This window comes from Blennius ocellaris, assembly GCF_963422515.1.
Source record: "Blennius ocellaris genome assembly, chromosome: 12".
In the NCBI taxonomy this organism is placed as follows: domain Eukaryota; kingdom Metazoa; phylum Chordata; class Actinopteri; order Blenniiformes; family Blenniidae; genus Blennius; species Blennius ocellaris.
This window is the reverse complement of record NC_137661.1, coordinates 10,233,469-10,257,115: the sequence shown is the minus strand read 5'-3', so window position 1 is coordinate 10,257,115 and position 23,647 is coordinate 10,233,469. Positions and strand designations below refer to the sequence as shown.

General features: G+C 41.3%; 1 protein-coding gene across 4 annotated transcripts in view; it reads left to right on the top strand.

Annotated features, from left to right (window-relative positions):
• pde4ba (phosphodiesterase 4B, cAMP-specific a) overlaps positions 1-23,647 on the top strand; it is a gene marked incomplete at its 5' end in the record, with an annotated part of 70,591 nt that overhangs the window by 40,335 nt on the left and 6,609 nt on the right. The window contains 3 exons of one of the 4 annotated variants that reach the window (XM_080506107.1): positions 2,003-2,106; positions 10,948-11,060; positions 21,945-22,038. In XM_080506107.1, coding sequence (XP_080362233.1) covers positions 10,971-11,060; positions 21,945-22,038 — 184 coding nt within the window. Of the gene's footprint in view, positions 1-2,002; positions 2,107-10,947; positions 11,061-15,817; positions 16,019-20,897; positions 21,100-21,944; positions 22,039-23,647 lie in introns of those variants that run through there. The other 3 variants (XM_080506110.1, XM_080506108.1, XM_080506109.1) reach the window with 3 other exon arrangements.

Genomic DNA, 23,647 nt, shown 5'->3' with positions numbered 1-23,647 from the left:
GGTTGCCCTTCCCCTGAAGTATTCCCTTGCCAGCAGGCCTGTTCAGCTCTGTACAAATGGATTCAGGCTCTCTGCTGCACAGACAGGCTCTTTTGTTTGAGTATTTGTGAAGCTTTTGGACCCCCCCCCAGACGTCTTCCCACCACCTCAAAGACACCATCACTGCACTGAACAACACAGAGGGATGATTATTTTTAAATGAAGTCAATGATTAATGTGTCTACTTTGATGAAGTATTATTGCAAGAACCCACCTTGATCACTGTCCCATAAGAGCCGATGCAGTCAAATGACAGTAGTTAGGAGCCAAAGTTTGGACTTGTGATCCAAATGTGTTTTATGATATTGCTGTTAGCCCCCTGAGTACCATGTGTCTATTCAGCTGTTGCTTCGGAGGAGGGCCCCGATTTAATCATGATTCAATCAGGAAGTTTCATCGAGTCAACTGGAACCAGCACAGTCAATCTTAACTTGCACGCTCACCCATACCCATTGCTGGCTCATTCTGTTATGTGGTTTGAGAGAGGTACACACACACACACACACATCATAAAGAGGGATGGTGTTTGAGGTCATCTGAGGTTTTCTTCAGCTGGTTTTCATATGTTAACGGAGCCATTTATCCTTCATTGCACGCAAACCTGTTCGTCACAGAAGCCCTCCGGTGCTTTTTTCCTGCCCCGCTAATCAAGTCTGCTGTGTCTCGACGCAAATGAGCTTGGATTTGTTTCAAGGCCCGCGCACTAAATATGGTCGAGATAATGTTAATGAAACAGTCACTGTTTTTCTTGAAAACAGTTTCAACAACAGCTGGAAACCTATTGGGACCATAGTGATTTCTTGGCTCGGCCTTGGGAAATGATCTTGAAAGAAACCATATGAATCCTGACACAATAAGAGAACATCTGACAGTCCAAACGCGCTCGCCGAGGCCCATTTTCCATACGTTATTTAAAATCAGACCTGAAATAGTTGTTTATACAGCTCAAGAAAGGAACGCGTGCTTATCCTGTCTACATGTATCTATTCATCTATAGCAAAATTATGTATTTAATTTTATAGAGACAGTTTCATACTGTCTGGATTTTCACATGACCTTAGGATTAATGGTAACATTCCGGAGGTTGATGGATCTTTGTATCCTGCAAGGAGTCTTTGTTAAGTTGTCTCCATGTCAGTCTCCTCCACATCCCGTCTTCTCTTTGAACAGTATTGAAGAGCTGTCACACGTGGTGAGAAAGACCCAGGAACTCCACTCTTCCTGGACACAGAAGCGCTGTAAATGATGTGTGGGCTAAAAGGCAGAATGCCTCATGGGAATGTTGGAGTTAACATGATGTAGTGTTCAACAACAACCAAGGATTAAAAGAAATTCTTGTACTTGGCCTCCTGTGCTCCTGAGGAAAGGTTTCATGTCAAATAAATAAAACAAAAATGCGTATTTTGTGATACAACAAGGTATGAAGTGTAAACCCTTTGGGTCACTATAGGGCATGATTGGTATGTACACTCCAGGAACGGGGTGAATAATAATTATATAATTAATAAATCACATCAAGACAAGATAAATATATAATTGGATTTTTTTTTTTAGGTGAAATAAATGAATGAGATTTGATTAAGTCACTGAAAAGGTAGATAGACAGTAAATAAGAAAATGCAAGTCAGGAAATGCAGACAATACATATACATATATTTAAGATGAAGTTGCTTAAATGAAATTTCAATTAACATGAATTATATAAATGAATAATCCTGCTGTTGACAAGATGCCATGGATGAATCATTTGTTTGGATGAAAAAAATATATACAAGGTTGAACTTCAGGAACACGTTAATGAAATTTAGTTTAGGAAAATCAGAAAAAATAACAAAGCAAGCACTCTTAAATTTCTTTATTGAATCTCAGATCATGATCAAACTTTTTTTTTTCTTTTCGACTTCTCAGAAGCTGAGTCAAGTCCAGCAGCAGCAGCAGCAGCAGCAGCACCAGCTAAATACCACCCCACTCCTCCTGATCATCTTAGAACTCTCCCATCTCCTCTGAGATCCTCCACCACACCAACAGTAATCCTGACTCCACCAGATGCTACTTCAAGACATGAAAGTAAGAAGGAAAAAAAAAAAAAAAGGTGTCTCACCAGTGACAGAAGTCGTCTGTCTGTGGTTCATAGCTCTGATCCATGTTAAATCAACCCGGGGGGCAAATTCCAGTCAGCATGACAATGAGGCCCATTCAAATTAGTGATGGTGCTCCCAGTGAGGGAGTTCAATTCAGGTGATTCAGACAAAGCCTGGTCTGTACTGTGTTTGTGTGTGGTGCGCTCGATTGTGTGTGCACATGTATTTTGAATGTATAGGAGCGGAGAGTGAGAAGCTGTTGTGAGAAGTGAAGTCAGAGAAAGGAACTCGTGAGAGCAGAGAAGAATCCAAACACGGCGAGTGAGTGTGAGCGAGTGCAGCTCAAGGGCAAGTCGGTGTATTACTCACAGCTTCTGTGAGCAGAGGTGCTGATACACGGGCCATGTGACGTCTTTTCTGTTCTATCAGAGTGATAAAGAGAGGTGCATAGACCAAACTGGAGGGACTTTTACATCAACACATGTCAACCGGTCAGATTGCAGCACATTCTCCATGGAAGAGTCCGAGAGAGAGACGCCACAGGCCTCAACCTTCAATCCCGCGCCGTTAAATCGTCTATGAGCTCAGTTCGCTTGCCTCTATTTGCTCCTCACATTCAGCTCCCACATGCGTAATTCACGCTGCAACTCAGTTTGTGCAAATAATGTGCACCGTGTGATTTATGCGTTTTGTTTCGACCGTTTGTTCCATTGGTCTAATGTGTGAAGCTTGAATTGGTGGAAGGATAAAGACTCCAAAACAAGCTTATTGTACCTTTAGGCATTTTATCTGTTCGTGTGACTGGATCTGGACTCAGGAGTTAATCTAATGTAATGAATAAAAACTGATTGAGTTTAGACTCCTGCACTGCAGGGCAACAGCCTGAGGAGAAAATCTGCCGTACCTGAAATACACTATTGCCTGAAATGTGAGGGCAAAGCAAAAATTCATTAAGTCAGTTTGTTTTTAAAGCAATAATAATGGTTAAATCAGGGTCATTGTCAGAGTTGGGCAAGTAGTGGCTTGACCTGTGTTGGTTAATTAAATTAGGTTAGGATAATTAAAGTACTCGTCGTATTCATCATCGGAAAATACCGCCCTGTGTACGTGCCTGCATACATGCAAGTGCATGTGTTTCCCCATGAGGACATGTCTTACTCAAGAGGAAAACCACCAAAAATAAACATTTTGCAATTTTTGGGGGTCAATCAGTATGTTGACCCTACTATGAGTATTTTTAGGTGAAGACATTTCCTAAAGTCATAAAAAAAACAACAAAAAAAAGCAGCAAAGCTGAACTTATAATAATTGTTAAATTCTGTTATGTTGTGCAATAAATTATCAAAATATTACAGGGAAATGCAAAATAAGTGCCTGAGTTTACATTAGGTGATGACGGAACAATAAATGTTGGAGACTATTCTCTGTATTTGGAGCAGTGAAGAAAAACCACTCGGGGATCTGTACTATAAAATCATTTAATACTCCCAAAACAACCCGATCCTGCTTAAATTGGGCTGTCACCTACAAAAAAAATACAAAAAAATGTGTCCAACAACAGACCCTGTTCTTTCATCCCACCTGGATTCATTCAGCCTGCTGAACTCAGAAGCGACTCGACACTGTTATTCCCCTAATGATTTGGCGAGGGATCTTACATCACTGTTCACCCTTTGGGAGTATTTCCTTGCTGCCAAGATTTATAGTTTTCGCGTTGGTTTCCCACTGAGATCTATAGTAAATCAGACAGGAATGTGTATGTTACAGGGAGGACAAGGAACATTATGTCCAAAAGACATAGAGGGAGAAGAGCCAGCAGAAGCAATAAAGAGGGGTGTCTAACGCCCGTGTTCACGAACACACTCATGGTCCGAGCATGTGATCCAGTCAAAGCAGTTTTTGTAAGATGCTCTACGCCCAGGGCTGAATTTATTTCAGTATGAATGCAACCAAAAAAAAAGTTGCAATAAGTCATGTGTATGAATCTTCATGGCTGAAATTGTAAAAATATAACTCTATTATATTGTATTGTTTTATATTTGTCAAAGTAACAAAGCGCCAGGACCAGACGCTCACTAACACAGCCTTGAAAAAATTTTTAAGGAATAAATGTCTTTGTTTATGTTCACAATTCCTGGTATTGTGTCTCTGATGTCAGTTAGTGATTGAAGACCCTGTTAAACAAAAAAATATATATATATATACTTTTCCCACATTTTATCATGGGTTTATGGTCTAATTTATTGATGTATTGATCTTTTCCCCAAAATGTTTTAATGATTGGATTATATTGTTATATTGTTAACAAAGTTAATAAAGTATGTCAAATTATGCTCTTAGAAACATTTCACTGTGCCTTCATGAACATTTGACTGTAATAATGACAGTATTACATAATTCAGTCTTACATATGAATACAGATGTCAATAATATAATGTCTATCACTCTTTGTTCAAATGCAATCAGCCAGTACTCTCTTGTAGCTATGACACAATAAGTATGAAATATGTGCTACTACAACGCCTCATAATGTTTCATCTGTGAATCAGCATCCTAAATGTGTCACTGTCCTGCTTTTTGAAGGTCACCACATTTAAAAGTCCCCAGTATGTCCCCAGTTGAGACATTTGTGTATCGAGTTTTACTGTAAATCACTTAAATAAAACACAGACTTGTGATGTCGTATTGTCGCTTCTCAGAAACCAGCTTTCACAAACGTTTCAATCCACAAATGTCTCAGGGTCACATAACAAGCTTCTGATACCACAAATATCCCACCACCACCACCACTCTGTTCCCCTGCTTTTACCCAATTCTTGTCACTGACAGATCTGTGCATGTGACGTCGTAATTCGGCTCAAAAGAAGTGAGAAGGCAGTGCTGTGGCCGGCCCCGGCCTCACCAGCCATCTCTGGTTTTTGTTAGGAAGTGTTGTGTCACCTCACAGAGGGTTTCAGATCAGCCCACTCTGTTTCTTGTAAAGGAAGACCACTGCTATAGAATCGCTCCCTTTTTGTCTCTTAGGTGCCCGGCAGTGCAGCCAACAGGCTCACGTCAGACACTGGTTTCTCTTCATGTGCAGTGTGTTTACGTTGGTTCACCAGAAATGTAGCACGTCACTCTTGTGTAACATCAGTGTTTTCATGAGTTCTTCATAATCAGTGCATCAAAAGCAGACACGAGTCCCCGTTGACCCTCCCATTGTTCTTGTTTGTGTGTCTTCATCAGTGTTGTGTAAGTTGCAAAAGAAATGTGGATTTAGCTTGAAGGTTTGAACAACAAGTTTGTGTCCGGAAGACTTCTGGTACAAATCTCACTGACGTCAGTGTCCACTGTGGGGTAGAACATCTTGAAGTCCCTGATATATATACTATATCAGGGACTATATATATATATATATATATATATATATATATATATATATATATATATATATATATATATATATATATATATATATATATTTTTTTTTTTTATTTTTTTTTTTATATATATATATATATATATATATAAATATATGCTCTGAATTGGATGGGTTAAATGATGTAAAGAAAGGAATCAATGGTGTTCATGTATGTATGTATGTACGTATGAATTTTATGTTATTGCATTACTTCCCGAATTGACCCATTGGTGGCAGGGTGATGCTCAGGGGGAGCGTATGTCCGTACGTACGTACATGTATGTATGTCGGACAGAGCTCTGAAAGGTAATCTAACAATTTGAGGTTCTCCTTCTACAATAAATTAAGGTTTAATGAAATTGTCATCGGATGGTATCATCAGCTATTGCTGAAGCATTTCTCTTAGCATTAGCCTTTCGGAGTCGAATAGAGAAAAACAGCAACTCTGCAACTCTTGAACTGTTTTCATGTTTAACAAAAACTCAAAAGTACTGCGCTCACTGAAATGTCAGTGTTTGTGATTATAATACCAGTTACGTATCACTGCCAAACGTAGTAACGTTACAGTCATGTGCTATGTAAAAAGTGCTTATTCCAAACATTGGTCTTCATGCATGTGTAAAGGCCTTTATTTCATAACCTGACAACCAAACTCTCATATAACTATTGGCTGCTGTTGATGTACCCACGGATCCTCCCCCACCGCACTTGTTTTTCTGCATTCACCATCATGAGAGGCAGGAAACTGTCTCTACCCCCATGAGAGCACAGCAACTGCAGTCATCTCACACACAACCACACACTAATACTCAAAGACAAGCAGTTTTGAATGATACTTTGTGGCGTCTCTTGGGCACCATAGTCCTCAAATAACCTCTGTTGGGGGGGGGGGGCTTACACCTGCAACAAACAAAAAGTTTGAAACCAATACATATAACCAGTCTTGTTAAGTAAAATGAGAATGGAGATAAGAATTAAAGATTTTCAGTAAATTCAAGATTTAAAAAAAAGTCTCTACGCACATGTTTTTCTGATAGGTCTAATATAGGTCAAACTCCCAAAAGCTCTTTTTCACACTGTCTTGCATACTATTACAGACTTCTACCCCTGGTTACTGAGCCACATTTCTTTTTAAATTTTTCAGGTTTTGAATTTGTGAATTTGTGAATTTTTAAATTTTTCGATGAAAATGTTGATCGGTAGTGAAGTTGATACTTGGCTTGAATAAAAAATTTAAAGGATAAATAATTTAAGAAAACATTATGGGAAGGCTTATGCAGCAATTACATCCAAATCTCATTAAACTTGATCCCAATTACATTGGCATACTGTTTGATGTCCATCTCCTTGTTTTCTCATGTTTGCATCATTGCACTTATTTATTCGGATTTATTATATCAACTTTAACTGTTCTCAATCACATTACTGACAGTTTCCTCTGACACATTTCATCAAATGTGTACGTATTGACAAGTCTGCATGTTTCTGGACTTTAGTTGTGTACATGTGTTTTCCTGTCCGCCCCTGCAGGACATATATTATGTGTCTGAGAGCCGATCAGAGAGGCCCTTGTGTCAGGGTGGAGGCAGTGGAAATCCCCTTGTATATTTTGTTTGTGTGCGAGTGTGAGTGCGGACTTTTGGCTTTTGAATGCGTTTTCCCTCCAGACCATCAGACACAGTAGCGGTCAGACGTAACCAAACTAAAAGCTGATAAGCAGCAAACTTATTTCTCTTCTTACAAATAAGAAAATAAAAGCCTGTGCAACTTTTATATTCAAGGGTGATTAGGACTTGAAGAACAGTAGTTACAAAATACTCAGTCAAGTATCCAAGTATGCAAGTCAAAATGCTAAGGGTGAAAAAATAATCTGCTTACGGATTTTGTAAATGCCAGTAATTGAGTGCTAAATCCTACACAAAACAACAAGTCTAAGGCACTTTTGTAGTTTGTAGCACGACTGAAGCAATTATAATTTTATAGATAACCAGGTGGTTATGTCACATTCTTCAGTGTTAAGCTCATAAATCCCAGTGATTCTATTTAACTGGAGGTAAACTGTGTCGAGAACTAGAAAGAAGTGCTGGAGGTGTTGACCCCGGCAGGCCGGGAATCTGAGTAAAACTGTTATACAAGCAGTACAGTCAAGTGGATCTGGCACCGATGTAGAAATTGGACTTAGTTTGTGGGGACCCACAAGAAGTTGGCCTTATGACCAGCTTCAGGTCCCGACTCCGTGAAAAAGATGTTGAGACCCAGATTTAGTGTGCTTTAATTACAGCAGTCAGGTTTTCTTCCTGGTGTGCAGTCTGACTCGTACAAACACACAAAGGTTCAAATGCTGAGATGTACCCAGTGAAGGTTTGCTGAGAGTTAAGTTATGAAAAATTGCCCAAGTTGTCTGAACAATATTTCAGTTTTGGGTGCAGCAGGTTGGAATGAAAAGGGAACTATTGTGTTTGGGAATTAGTCACAAATCAAAGTAAGAACAGATCTGTGTTCTGGACAGCAGATGTTTTCGTAACAAACGGAGTGGTTGCAAGGTTGCAGGTTCGATTCCCTACCTCCCCTTGTCCACACGTCAAAGTGTCCTTTAGCAAGACACTGAACCCCAAATTGCTCCCAATGGATGGATTGAGTGTTTTGCATGTCAGCCGCCTCTATTGGTTTGGTATTTCATGTGTGAATGTGTCTGTAAATGAGTGAATGTGATTAGCAGTGCAAAGTGCTTTAGGCACTGCTAATGCAGTGGAAAAGTGCTATATAAGGGAAATCCATTGACCGTTTTACCATTCACTGATAAGGAAGTGACAAAAATAGCGATGGTTTTATTGCAAAGGGTAATTTTTGATGGCGGATATCAGAGTGACGCGACAGAACAAAAACATATTTCAGAGTCATCCCTTCCTCTCACAAGCATGTTTTTTTAAATTGTGGAATAAAAATAGTGTACACAAGAACTCTCTTATGGTGAGGTGATGGCACTAACCATTACACAAACATGCCACTACTTTTAGGTTGCGCTGATGTATTTTGTAGATGCGTGACTTCATCTCTTGTTTCATGCATGCTGTTCTATCATGAAGATAACAGGACTGTTTGAAGCTTTTGATTTTCTCACCGAGGTGGAGGAGGGACTCTATCTGGGTTGGTGTTAAGTTGGGTGTGTGGATGGGTGCTGTCTTGCCTTGTCTAAAAGAATAATTGGCATAGTAAATAAAAAAGGTTTCATTGAAGTCCAAACTTAATGCGGATAATAGGTGGGTGGTAAGTGAATAATTGTCTTCATGATAAAATCAGGTAAAACGCCTGTGAATGTTAATCATAGCACCGGGTGTGTAAAGGATTAGTCTCATTCAACAGGCAGTATCAAGATGGAAACTCTCCACTATACCATGCTACCATACGCTTCTGAAGAAACTGGCTCAGACAACTTTTCAGCTTTGTGAATTGCTGTTAGATTCTTGAATGTGCTACTTCATTATACGAGATATATGTAATATTTTTCTAAAATATAATCTTTTTTTTTTGGTCAAAAAAACACATTTCTCTTCTGTACCAGAGTGTTTCATACTCTGCCAAGCCTTAAAGGTTCTCCAGACTGTCACTTAACATTCCCAAATGAAAAGACAAACCACAGAACTCTGCTTCTGAAACCTTAGACGTCTTAAAACACACTCGTGTTTATTCCACGATAATTCTCAGACATTTGTGTTTGTCTAGAGTTTGACATTGCAAATGTGAACTTTACTGGCTGGAAACCAATCCATAGCCCGAACCCATAGCTGTCTCGCCTTGGCTTAAAAGTTCAAATTGCTAAACTATAGCAGGGGAAAATGCACTTTCTGCACCCAAAGATGGTGGAAATGCTGGAAAGCGACATCAAGCACAAGTGTGAACCTTTTTCAACATCAGAGGTTTGTGGCATTAAAATAAACACACTGGGATTCACACACACACACACACACACACACACACACACACACACACACACACACACACACACACACACACACACACACACACACACACACACACACACACACACACACACACACACACACACACACACACACACACACACACACACCGAGTGAGGGAAGGCTGTGGGCATTGTGCCAGGTGCCTCTCATGTTTGGGAGAGCAAACAGGCCCGTGGCTTTGATGGCCGGGAGATCAGAGCAGGGGACACATTCTACGTGGCCACGCTAAGGTCACCGCAGTGCACACCCTGCTGCCATGTTGTGCTCCGCAGCTAGGAGACCCGGGGTATACACGATGCACGGGCCGCAGGCATGTGTGTGCACGTATGTGTGCTAGCCCAACCCTCACAGCCAGCTCACTGCACGCCCCTCTGCTTTCCAAGATGAACTCGCTCCAGTCCTGACGTACGGTTGTGCAGTTGTCTGAAAACAGTTAAACCACAGGAGCAGGATCGGAATACTGAGTCTTAGTTAATGCCGGAATATATAAGCAATGGTTTAACGTACGCCCTCTCCTGTTGTGTGCTTCAGCGCACACAGACATGGCCAGGCTGAGAATCAAACCTTGGAATTGGGATGTGACCTGCTCTACTAACGGCTCCACTGTCACCAACATGCTCAGTTTAGCAAAAATTGTTATCTTTATTATGGTTTTAGGATTCAATCTGAACTTTTGTTTCAATTGTGCATTGAAGTCACTTTGAATCCCTTCTCATACCTTCACATGAAGGCTAGATTGTCGCTTTTATGACTTCATCATTTTTTCCCCTGTCTTTATGTGAGGCTCCACCAGGCAAAGAGAGGCTCATTAACAGGTTTCGTCTCAACTCCTTGTTGAACATCTTGTTCATCAGTGTCTGAGTTGGTGTTTTGTTTATAATGTCCCCCTGTTTGAGCGAATGGTTAATGTAACAATGCATTGGTGTATAATGTATATGAAGTGTATATATCTTCAGCCAAACCTAAATCTATTCCTAGTTTTTGGAGAAGTTTTGGCCTGACAGATTGTGCTTCTCTGTTTGGAAGTGTCTTCGTGCTTCCTGTGAGGTAAGGCATTAGTAAGGAGTGAGGAGATATAGTTTCCTGCCGTGGAGGTATACCGTGTATATCATGTGAATGAGCTGAGGACCTCAAACTGGGCGAAGGGGCTTGTCACACACGCACACGCACAGCGAGGTCAGGTCCTATATTTCCTCTGCTCCACTGACAGCTGCGAGTCAGCTCGCCACAGCTACACCTCTTTATGATGAAGGAGCACTGCAGCCGGGTGACACCGGCTCCAGAGAGGGAGATTCCCTCTCGTCAACTGCAGCCGCTTCAGTCCCGCCGAGTCGGACTCATGAGTGAACGCTACCCGGGAGCGTCCGAGCAACACCCGAGCCCCGTGTGTGCCCCATGAGTTCTGACCGCGTGTCTCTGTGTGCCGGCTGTTTGTTGACAGATGAGGCGTACCAGAAGCTGGCCATGGAGACTATGGAGGAGCTGGACTGGTGTTTGGACCAGCTGGAGACCATCCAGACCTACCGCTCGGTCAGCGACATGGCCTCCACCAAGGTAAGATGGGCCTTGTTGTTTGCTGTTTCCTGCATTTTGGTGCAGTAAGAAGGAGGAGAGTGTTCGTCACCAAGAGTTGCACTAACCTTTGAATGGTTTTATAGGCCCTGTGTTCGAATTCGACTGCATTACTCAGTCATTGATTTCAGCCTAAACTGACAAGGCGCTTCATTAGTGTTTGCGGTTATTTTATGTTTTTGTGCATAAACACAGTGTCACAAAAGCAAGTGTGTGGTTTCAGTCTTGGTCTGCTGTGGTGCTCTCTCCATATTTGTCATTGTCTAGTGGTTCGTCTGCTTCTCCTGCGTCATTGATTCCGTTTGATGGGCACAATGTTGAGTTCCTGTTTTCAGTTTTTCTTTTACAAATGCATAAATATAAGGAAGTAAGTTTTAAATCATATTCCTCACCAAAACTCATCTACAAAAATATCTGACCTTAAGGGTTATTAGTCATTATAGTAAATGTTATAGTTGTCTGATAGATCTATGTTTGTGTCATTCCTCTTATAAATGTATAACTTACTAAATATGGATATGGATATTTAGTTTACATGATCATGATCACTATTGTTTCAACAATACCAGCATGTTTTCTTTTGCAGAACAAATAGGAGTTGAGGTCAACTTGAAACCCAGTTTTACTCGTGAAATTAAAGATGGAAAAACTAAGAATACACATATTTTCTTAGATAGCATCTTTCAGTATGATTGAAACTCTGTTATGTAACCTTACTTCTGGCTGGTTGCACCATATTGGCTTTTTCATCGTATGACAAATTACTTGTGCTTCTTTAATACTCCCATAATTACATTTTTATTGGTTGCTTGATGGGAAGAGAGTTGAAGCAGTCCAGTAGTTCTTGTTTTTTTATTTAGTATGTTTGGTGGGGATTTTTATAATTTTTTTAATCTTACTCGATAAACACATCCATTAGCTATTCAGTATCTTATTTATAATTGTGTGTGAAGTGTAGCAAAGTTTAATTTCTTACATATTGAGCTAAGACAGTGGCAGCAATAGATATTTTATTATATATACACTTTTTTCAGCATGTAGATCTCTTGATGTATTACGCTTGAGCAAGTCCAACATTTCTACTGGTGTTTCATGTTATACGACTATAATATTTATCAAAAGAGTAATTCTATCGTTGACATTTGTAAAAGCAGTCCTGAAACTAGATCTTCCTGGTTAATGTCAGCTCAGGATGTATGACGTGGCCCAGTGGTTTTCAAAGTGTGAGATGATGACCTGCTAAGTTTCAACGGAATGCCTTATCTAGATTAATCAAATATATTTAGTGAACATTGGTTTGCAATGTGTTTAAAAACATTGGCTTTTCTGACATATTGTATTTATAAAAGGATAAACAAGACATCACAGTGAATTTGATCTTTGGCTTTAAAAGAATTCAATCTGTTCATCTTCAAGTGAGCGATGTCGTATTTGAAGGACTTTAGCACAGGACTGTTGGAATGATTTCCTAAACATATTTTATTGTTTTGAAAATGAGGGAAGTAATAGAAAATGTTGTGTTGAAATTGAATTGGTCGACAGTCAACTTGCAAATAGGATCATTCCAGAGGGCTAAGAGAAGGCCTGCTCGCTATTAAAATGTTTTTGCATTTGAGTGTGAGTGGCACTTGTTTTATTTTGATTGGTTGGTTGGTTAATACTTCTTTTTGGAGTGGGGTTACAGGAGTCATTATTAAAACTGAGTTGATTGTTGTTATAGATACTTATTCCATAAATCACTTATTTGAAAGTTTTCAGTGACTCAAATCTTCAACTTTATTGACTGAGCCATGTTTTTCCTCTTTCAAGCCAAACCCCAAAGTGACAGCTGTGAGCAGCCGAGCTTGAAAACAGCTTGCCATGTGAGCCAAGAGGAAAACCTTGTTATTTCTCATAAAACTGGACAACAGGATGTGAGGGATCCCACAGTGGGTCAAACACAATAAATTAGGGAAACCGTGTGTGTGTGCGTGTGTGTGTGTGTGTGTGTGTGTGTGTGTGTGTGTGTGTGTGTGTGTGTGTGTGTGTGTGTGTGTGTGTGTGTGTGTGTGTGTGTGTGTGTGTGTGTGTGTGTGTGTGTGTGTGTGTGTGTGTGTGTGTGTGTGTGTGTGTGTGTGTGTGTGTGTGTGTGTGTGATATTCATGCAGACCCTTGGGCAAAGTGACTCTCTTCCTGTCTCCTTCCTGATTCCCGCTCTCTCTGCAGACAACAATAGACCTCCCATCATAGCAGTTTGGACGGTTAATAGTCGTGTTTATTTATCCCATTGCTGTCGTCATCAGGACACACATCAGGCTCTCATAGTCAGCAGGACTGGTTCCACTTGAGAAACATGAGGATGACTGAATCGCTGAATAAATACTGTGATAACTATTTAAACAAACAGACACTTGAAAAGGAATCTAAGACTTTCTGATGACAGGCCGACGCAGCGGAGACAGAAGAGGCAGTCATTTGATCCAGTACGACAGGGTGATGCTCATATATTCCAGGACATAATGAGTTACAACACTGCACTGATCAGTGCAGCACCGTTGGTGATTTCAATTACTCAACTCGTACGGTTTCAAAATTGCAGAATATTTTGGCCAGATTGAGGCAGGACTTGTCTGTAAGTGGCATCTGGCGAGCCTCACCAGCTCGCGAAATTCCCAAATAACTCAATGAGGAAGTGATGAAATTATGATTCCGTTTCCCTTTATCTTTCACTTCATCTCTAAAACATTAGACTTAGTCTTCAAGCTGCCAAGATAGTCAAACTGTAACGCAGAAAACAGCAGTACATGATGCCAGCAGTTCCACTCAAGCAGATGTTTATCAGTTATCATAATTTGACCTCAGTTAGACATTATTTGCACTGACCTGAGGTAGCACAGTGATATAGTGGTTAGCAGGGTCACCTCAAAACTTCAAGCCCTTCATTTTTTTCTGTACTCAAGCCCTTCTATGTAAGTTTATATGTTCTCACTGGGTCCGTCTGGATGTGACTGCTACTACAGCTTTCTCCCACAATTTAAACTGCAGTTGTGCGTGCGTGGATGAGTGACCTGTCTGGGCCCTTCAACTATGTTAGATTTAAGAAGCTCCAGCAATGTCTGATCCTCAGTTTGGAAAACAGTGGGCAGAGTTGATTAAAGGGAACGATACCTGGTCATTAATTCATATGAAATTACCTATTTATAGTAGTTTATTAGACATTATTATGTGTCACATGTGTATCGCATGTGCTTTTTGTGCAACTTTAACCTCAATTGAAAACATGACTGGTGAGTGTGTGAATGCATCCTGGCACGTAACCACCCCATAAGATGTCCCTCATCATACATGCTTGCTGTGTGTGTCTACTTGTGTGGGACTGTGGATCACTAAACTGATAACAGGCAAAGCCATGTCACGTCTGTGCTGTGTTTTCACAGTAAACTAAAGCAGGACAGAACGGCAGCTCCTTTGTCTTATGGTTTGTTAACTTCATACTGGATTAGGTCAGCATGAAATCACCAGTCAGCTAATATTGTGCCTTACCTGTTGTGTTTGGGGTGGAGAAAAAAAAAAAGAAACATGAGTATGAGTGAGGTAAAATGCAAGAGGCTGCTCCTGTACTTCAAGGTGAAACTGAGGGGCTGCTGCTGATCACTGACAGAGCGTGACCGACGTGTCTTTATCGCATGGTTGACGTAGATGGATCAAGGTCTGTTGTGAGCTCAAATGAGTGTCAATGCTGTAGGATGTCTGTTATATGAACATGCGCTTTAGTAAAACACCATTAATTTAGTGATGAAATAAAATCAAATAGTTCTCAATGTCAGTTAATATTGTGATTTTGTCTTGTTTTATCCACTGACAGTTATCTAAATATGTTTTGCAGCGACAGATATTTTTCAATGAAAGCGGATGGCTTGTTTGGTCATTACGCATATCTTCCTTTGACTCTTTTGGCTATGAGTTTGACACCATGTCGGTGAGCACAGACTGTTCAAATGGTGATAAAGGGTGATAAAGCATCACAAACTAATCTTTCTCATTCATTTACTCATTCATTTTGCTGAATGAATTATCACTCAATCAGGCTATAGATCTAATGACAGGCCCACTATTGTACCTACAGCCTGTTTCACATGCACTTTTCAAAGCAGGCTCCAAGATGATTTATTACGAATAAATACTGTGTTTGAACACTTCCTGTGTATCTGGAACTTCTGCTGCTCCTCTGAGAACATGTTGTTCACAATGATTTTACTGGGTATGCACAGTTGGTAGATATTGGTCACCTGACAAAAGGTGACTGTGCTTTTGTCGTCAGGAACCATTTATTTGGAATCATGTGGACAACGTCTTGAGGCAAGCAGAATGGGTGTGACTTCTTGAACAAAAAATACCTCGTCATAAAAGAAATGAAGAACTGACTGTTTTGTAACTGAAGCTCATGGAAATAAAGGGTTGTGTTGATGAAAACAGGATACGCTGGAGTCATCAGAATGATTACAAAGATATTGACAGTATAAACCACAAAACTTGACTGACAGCTGCAGAAGTTGTGAGTAGCAAGTCAGATTAACATAGAGACAAGAGGCGGGACTGCCCCACGAGGGACTGTGTCAGAGGCAGAGGTCTCTCTCTCTCTCTCTCTCTCTCTCTCTCTCTCTCTCTCTCTCTCTCTCCCCCCCTCCCTCCCTCCCTCCCTCCCCTCTGTCTCTCTCTCAGTCATTGCTCCATATACACAGGGTATGAGGTAAAGCCGAGTCAGACCTCACAGCCCTGAAGTGAGTCACTGAAGCTTTGGCGTTTCACAAACTTGGTACTTTTACTCATGCTGTAGTCAGATCCAGACTTAAACGGACGGCAGCCCAGCTCTTCTCTCGTACTCTACACACAGCACCATGGGCGCCTGCTGCTTTGACAAGAAAGAGAGGAAATTAGGGAAGCTAAATGGTTGGAGAAAGGTGAGTTTTCTCAAGTTTTTAAAAAAACAAAATGTTTGAAGGAGTTTGTCCTTGCTCTGCATGGTCTCTGATTTGGAACTTTGAGGTTCACTTGACAATGGCCAAATTGCACATGCTGTTGTAGAAAACTTAAAAAGGACTTGCTCACTCAGTGTCTGTTCATACACTGGTTATCTGACATCCAGAAGCCCTTGCACAGAATGCCTGTGCATCATCTCACATGCAGCTGACTTTAAATTTCTACATGAATTAAAGTTCAGAGCATCTCATTGTACACGGGGACGTTTCTTCAAATTGTCTGCCTTTGTGTCTTTGACGTTTCTATGGTGCATTCAAATGTAACTTCACAAACGTTAGTTTGTGAATTACCTTAACATTTTATCAAGATTCAGTACACTTTGGATACTTTTAAAGATATTTCAAATGATATGCTGTTGTGCTTACAAGGTTACAAAACCAAAAGAAAATGGATCTGACACAAAAAAACAAAGATGTGTGTCTATTGTTCCTGGTTTTCTGTCTCTTCTTGTCCAAACTGAAGGAGGAGGATGACATTATAATCAAGTTAACTTTGTTGTGTATCTCATCATGATCCCAAAGCCTGAAGAAAGTTTTTCTTACTGCTTTTTCTAACTGAGGCCCAACTCTTGGGTCATCTGGAAAGGAAGAGAGACGTAGTGTGCAAGTGGTTTTTATGCTGCTCAATGCTTGATTTGTTTGGACAGTGGATGGACCAAGTCAAGAAAGTCTTGATTTTTTTTTCTCCCAAAATTCTGTGGTTTTGATGATGTGAGCATTTGTTTGTTGTACTTTGAAAATCATTTCTTGCTGTACAGTGCCAGTGAGCTATTTGGCAACGGGTACCCTGAAATCTAGAACAGTTTTACAGCCTGTTATGTCTGTCTGCCTGCAGCCAAAAGTGGCATTGCAGACAACTGAAATCATTCTTTCTCCATCTACGCTTACCCCATTGTACATATTGGGTACTCTTTCTTACGCAGGCACACAAGCATGAGTGTGTGAGTCAGAGGAAGTGAGAAGTGGTCTGGTTGTTTCTTAGTCGTCTGCAGCTCTACCCAACTTACGCACATTTTGTATGTGGGTAGGTTTCCTGATCTTTAAAAGTTTTGTCACTACCTGTCCACGCTATTGTGCCAAAGCACGGCGGGGGATGAACCGCCAACTCTGCCGATTGACTGGAAGAGGAAGGCACTGCATAAGTCACAAGCAGAAGAAGTGCACTAACTCATACTAACAGTCTAATACCTTTGAGCACCTTTTACATAAAAAAAAACACACAAAAAAAAAACATCCAAGCGCCCCACCATTTGGATAAGTTTGTAAAATAAGTTTGTAAAATTACCACAAAAAAAAATCATACTCTGCATCTTGATCTAAAAACAGTAATATCTAGTATCTGCCCATCTTCCGCAACACCTATACAACACACCAGTCCATCACAGGGTAAACGTAAAGGAACATCCACATACACAGTAATGGATCATCAATTTGAGTTAACGTTTAACTTCAAACACATGTTTTTGGAATGTGTAAGGCCGAATACTATAAGGGAGAATATACACATTCCAAAAAAAGCCTCCCCCAATTAATGCGCCTTTCTTAAGTTGTTTTCAGTTTTTTCATTCTGCTACTAATATATATGCTTTGCCAGTTTTCTTATATTTTGTTTGCACTGGCTGCTACGTTCACCAATCATCCTTGAAAAAAAAAAGTCTTGATCTCGATGGAAGTCCCTTGTGATAGGATTGGGGTGAAATATTACAGAGGTGGGGCAGTTTGAGTCATCCATACATTAATTCTCTGAATTAATGTATGAATGAATGTTTTTCTCTCTCTTACAGAGTTTTATCAATCAGTTGGATGATCCAGAGGTTCCTCTGTCACAGAACAAGTGTATTGCACCCACTAGTGGCTCAGAAATACAACTTCAATATGAACTACTTAGAGTGTTATATGTTAGTTCATTGCAAAAAATATAATAGAGTGAAAATTCAGAACATAGAATATCATTAGAATTTCATATTTTAAATAGATTTAATGTGCTGTCCAAAAATTCATCACAAGGGTGAAATTAGTAGTTTTAAAATTAATAATTATACAATAAATTCAATTCAACATGAATAATGTTCTTCTAAGATACTCTTATTACAGGTTTATAATCAGTTTCACGTCAGCAGACACGAAGCGAGATGAATTGCAGGGCACATTTTCAGATTGTGGGAGCCTGTTGAGGCGGGTGCATTAAGCTCAGTCTCGTGTCAGAGGGAGACTTTATGTCTGCCTTCCTACCTATCCGTCTGCCTGGCTGCCCTCTGTGGTAAGCTGTCCGATGGGATCGCGTCTGAACGGAGGAGCCCCCCCCCCCCCCCCCCCCTTCCTTCAAATGCCATGGGCTCCATTCACCTTCTTCTGTGTCTGTCATCTCTCTGCCCCTCGCTACTGAAGCCACCCCCCACCACTGAGCAGGAGGATGAGGAAATGAGTGAGTGAAAGGTTAGGAATTGAAGACGTGGAGCTAAAAGAGTGAGAATGGCATGATAAAAAATACCGGTAATACAAAATGGAGTAAAAAAAATCAATACAGGAAAATAAAGAATAACCAGGGTAGAGTTGAAGCAGCGACTGACGGCAAATGACGCAAAGAGAATGAAAAGAACTGAAGGAAATGGCAAAACAATATAATAAAGATAGAAAGTACGTGGGTATATGAGAAAGGCATACCCTCTGAGCACTGCATGGCTAATCCTCCTCCAGTGTTGGTGTCAGCATGAGATACAGAGGCTTCCCCACTTTTCCTGAACGAGCATAATTAAATACATACACACACAGACAATAGCTCACATTTATTATTGAAACGGCATGAATGTACATGTGATGTGTCACCATCAATTCTATAGCTAACTATACGCGTGCATGTGCCGAGGCATCCTTGCAGCCTCGAGGGAATCACAGCTCTTCGACACATTGCAGAGACATCCCTCGCTGTGTTTTCGGGTTTCTTTATATATTATGCAGTGAGCTATTACATAAAGAGCTGGCCTCTCTCTCTCTCCCTTTCCCTCCCCATTTTTTTCGTATTTCCATTTTGTATCCTCCCTCCGTGGGAGGGTAAGCCGGAGTCCTCTAAGGAAGCTTTGATCTTCCCTTCTTCTTATCGGACTGAGGGGTTCCCTTGGAATGTGTCTGCGGTGACTTATGTATTGTTTCTGACAAGTCTGGTTCTTGTTATGGAACCACAAGACCAAAATTGACAAACGCACCAAACATGCCTCGAGTTTGGCTCTTTTCTGCTGCTGTAGCAGCGTATTCCGTGGCCCTGGTACACTGCAACAGTATCAGCACCTGCTCCAAGGACAGCCCATCGATTCTGCTGGTGCCGCAGACTGAGAAATTGATGACTGTGTTGCCAAGTGGCAGCCGGGAGAGAAATTGACATACAAGTGGTAGAGAGTGAGGGATTGATGAAGCACAGGACAGGGGAAGAGAGACGGAATGAGAGATGGTGGTCGGGTTTTTGTGGAGGGGAGTGAGTGAGTGGGTGGGGTTTAGCGTTTGCATCTGTGGATGTGAGCGGAGGCAACGTGTGTGGTGTGTCCTCGTGACAGCTCAGCAGCTACACCACATGTCTGCCTGGGAAGGGAAAGGGGGAAGCCTGTCCTCTGCTTCTCTCCTCCTCTCCTCTTCTCATTTCAAAACAGCCTCACACTAGTCGCCTATTGCTGTTGCCATGGCATTGGGGTGTTGTGGTAATTGGCATACATACATACCTACAGTCTGAGGCGGAGAGAGAAACCACCGGCTGATGCCACGATGCAATTATTTCCCATCTTTCCCTTCACTCTTATTTCCCCTTTTGTTTCCACTTCTGTGACAGTCTTTCCCATTCTTTTGTGTTGTGTTGTTAGAGTATCATCCACAGACACCCTATCAACGTCTGATAATATTTTGGGACGTTAGTAATGAACACATTTATGCGTACTCCACAATCGCTGCAGCACTCACAGGTCTGGAGGCAGCAGAATACTTAAAAGAGGGAGTGGAAGAGGAGCGGATGATAATAGAGATAATGGTGATAAAAATACATTTGTGGTACATTCTCATGACTGAATGCGTGCCTGATCCCCCTGTCTCAGTCTTTATTGTTTGACTATAGTGGGAGGTGTAGTTTTACAGCTCAATGACATTCCACCACAATGGCTGGCTTCTTAAAATGACTTTAGGGAGGAATTACAGGGGCCGTGCAATTGAAGCTCCTGCGGTTTCTCAGCTGGAATAAAAAAAGAATGAAAAAATAGAAAAAGTTACATCTCGTCTTTGAGTCTGGTTATTGAATAACAACCACACCATTCACCCCGTCAGAACTTCACACATACTGGTGTCAGGCTGTAATTAGGGCTCCCCCTTCTCCCCAGTCTTGATCAAATCATGTGTTCTGACTGGAGTGTGTTGCTGGGGAAAGGGAGGGGACAGAGAGGCAGGAGGGGGAGCAAGCACTACAGCAGTGAGAGCAGCGAAGCAAGACGAATCCAGTGGAGGAACCCCCCCTCCAGTCAGATGAGCATCACTGTCTCACCACCTCTCCTCCTCCTCCTCCTCCTCCTCCCGTCTCCATCGCTGTTTTTCCCCTCCTCCCTTGCTCACTCCTTCTCCATTATTCATCAGTGTGCTGAGAGTTCCCAGCTCACGGTTCTCGTCGCTGCTGCTCCAAACGATCCGTCAAGCCTGCTGGATTTCCTCTCTTTGTCAGCGAGCCTGGCTACTGTGCACACTTTTCCACCCATCCATCTGTCCTCCATCCCCAATCATGGAGACTCAGAGCGGGCAATTTGCTGCTGCGAGGGAGAGCGAGCCGTCATCAAGCTGCTCTCTTAGCCGTTGAGGAGAAAAACACGAGGAGAGAGCGAGAGAAGGATTTTTTTGGGGATCTTGAAGAATCCTGTTCATCTGCCTCTGTTTTTGCCTGTTGGATTACAGTTCTGGCTTTGTGTAGGAACGAGAAAACAGGGTCCAAAATGCCTGAAGCCAATTACCTGCTGTCTGTTTCTTGGGGTTACATCAAGGTGTGTGGCGCTTATCTACGTAGCTTGTCGGGATACCGCACTCAATCCATTGCCCATGTCTCTGCTGTGCTTCCAATACATATTAAGTTAACATTTTAATCATTCTGCTGTTATTTTGGAATACAGTGTTATGCCTAATTGCACAAAAGCTAAATTTCAATGAATGTGTGAAATGTTGTGGGCTGGTATAATGATATTTTGTGGCTCAGGCTCCATCTTGAGCCCTCTGCAGAGCTGTAGGTCTGTGTCTGTGTGTATGCTTGTGCACGCGCATGTATCAGTCATAAACAGGTGCTGCTGCAGTGCGTGGGTCTACACGTATTGTCAAATGCATTTTTTTCCCATCATATTCAGTGTATACATTTTGAAATTATTTGTAACATATGAGCACAAATTGTTGGCACGAAGTGAAATGGCGTGAGCATTGTGCAGTTTTTCCTATTGACATTATTCAAAAAATTTCAGGCACTGATGCAAGACAAAAGAAAAAAATGGCTTCAAAAATATGATTCTGTGTCTTTAAACTGTAACTTGGTTCCTGTGGGTAGCTTGAGTGGTGATAAAGGTGCTGTCCTCCTCACTTTCAACACAAAAAATGATCTGCATCATAATTGATTTCAGCTAAAATGGAAGGGGAAATACAAAGTGTCCCACATTGACTTGTGCACTGTAATTAAGAAAGATTCCTGACCTGGCAGATTGAAGCTGTGGATTGCTGTATTTTCCTTGTAATGTTTCACCACCAAGTTTTCCTCCACAATTGAAACTAATGACGCCTCTCCCACCCACCCTCCCACCCCACCCCGAAACCCCCACCTCCTCCTCTCTCCCCTTCTGTTTTGCAGTTCAAGAGAATGTTGAATCGGGAGTTGACGCACCTATCTGAGATGAGTCGCTCTGGAAATCAGGTTTCAGAATTCATCTCCAACACCTTCCTCGGTAAATAACAGTTTCACAGTGATCATAATGGCTCCACTTCTGATTCACATTAAATCACCACAAGCAATGGCTGGGATTTTGTATGTTCACCAAGATTCAGACATATAGCTAAATAGTTTATCAGTACACCGAGGTGTCTTTATTGTGGAGGCTCAGACGTTTGCATAATATTGAGCTGCACAAGTTGGTCTGGCTGGCTTTCCTGTGGGGGCGAATTAAAAATAATAAGAAAAAAAAACATGCCATTATGCTTTGTGGAGATATCGAGATGATGGAACTCGAAAAAGGATTTGCACTATGTTATCAACATTGTTGGCTACTTTTTCAAAATGAGATTAAGATTAAAAACAGTCCTACAATTGATCTAAAGTTAAAATCAACTATCAAAACAAAAGGAGAAATGCCAATCAAATGCACATTAAGGTGGTTTACACTGTTCATAGGCACTGTGCTTACAATCAGTTATCATCCTAGTCTGGTGTTGTTGTAGCCAGATCTCTCATCCGTGGATCATTCACAGTGAGGGGAGGGGTGAGGATAAGCCAACGGGTGAGGGAGGGAGCTGTCTGCGGTAAGGAAAAGCAGAGGTAGAGAGGAACCCCCTCAGCTGGCAACGAGATGAGCTTCCCAGATTGGGTGACTCATCTTAATGCATCTCTGTCAGCAGGGACACCTTGTTGTCCCCATGCTGTTCCCTCCCCCTCTGTCTGACCTGAGAATCCAAACAGAGATGACTATCACTTCAATAGAGAAACAGGGATTACCCTGCCAGTGGCAGGAAAAGAAAAGAATCGGTACATTTTAATGAGGTTATAAAAATGTCTGTATCGAGCACAGCTGACCTGTTATGACGAGCATTGCTGTTTAATCCTGACAGCTACGTATTTATTCATACTTCATAATATATTTTTTTTTAAAAAGCACCAGCACTGATGCTGTCATGTCACGTGTGACATTCAAGTGTAAGACATCCGACTTTCCACAGAGGACTGTGAAGCCAGCCAGCCATGTCAGCTTGTTCTTCCCACCACAGCCCTCCTCACAACATAATTCAGTCATAGGGCGAGTTGGACAGCCACAGGCCGAACACACCAGGTTTAAGGAATCAACTGAGAAGGGTTATCTCCAAACACCCCCTTCGTCTTCCCTTCTCCATCTCCACCTCTCACGGGAAAGCATATGGAGGAGGATGAAAAGAATTCAAATCTAACTGGAATTACGTGGGAGGTTAGGTTAAAAATATGAGAAACAGAACAGAGCAAGACAAAACAGATATTATCTTGATGTGCTGATTTTTTTTTTTTTTCATTTTACTTCTATTTTTCTGATTAACGTGGAGAAAAAAAATGGGATGAGACTAAAGTTGAGACAGGATTTTGAAGGATGAAGAAAATAAATGGGCCTACAACAAAAAAACAAGTCTAGGCTTTTATGCTTGCTTGTATTTTTATGTTTCGACTTCAAAAAGGAAATATGGAAAAAAGGAAATATAACATGAATACGCGTGTTTTTAGCAAACACTCTGGATAGTAGCGTTATGATCGCTTCTCGGTAAAACCTCCACAGCACTTTCACTATAACATTGGTCATTAAATATGAGTAAAAACAT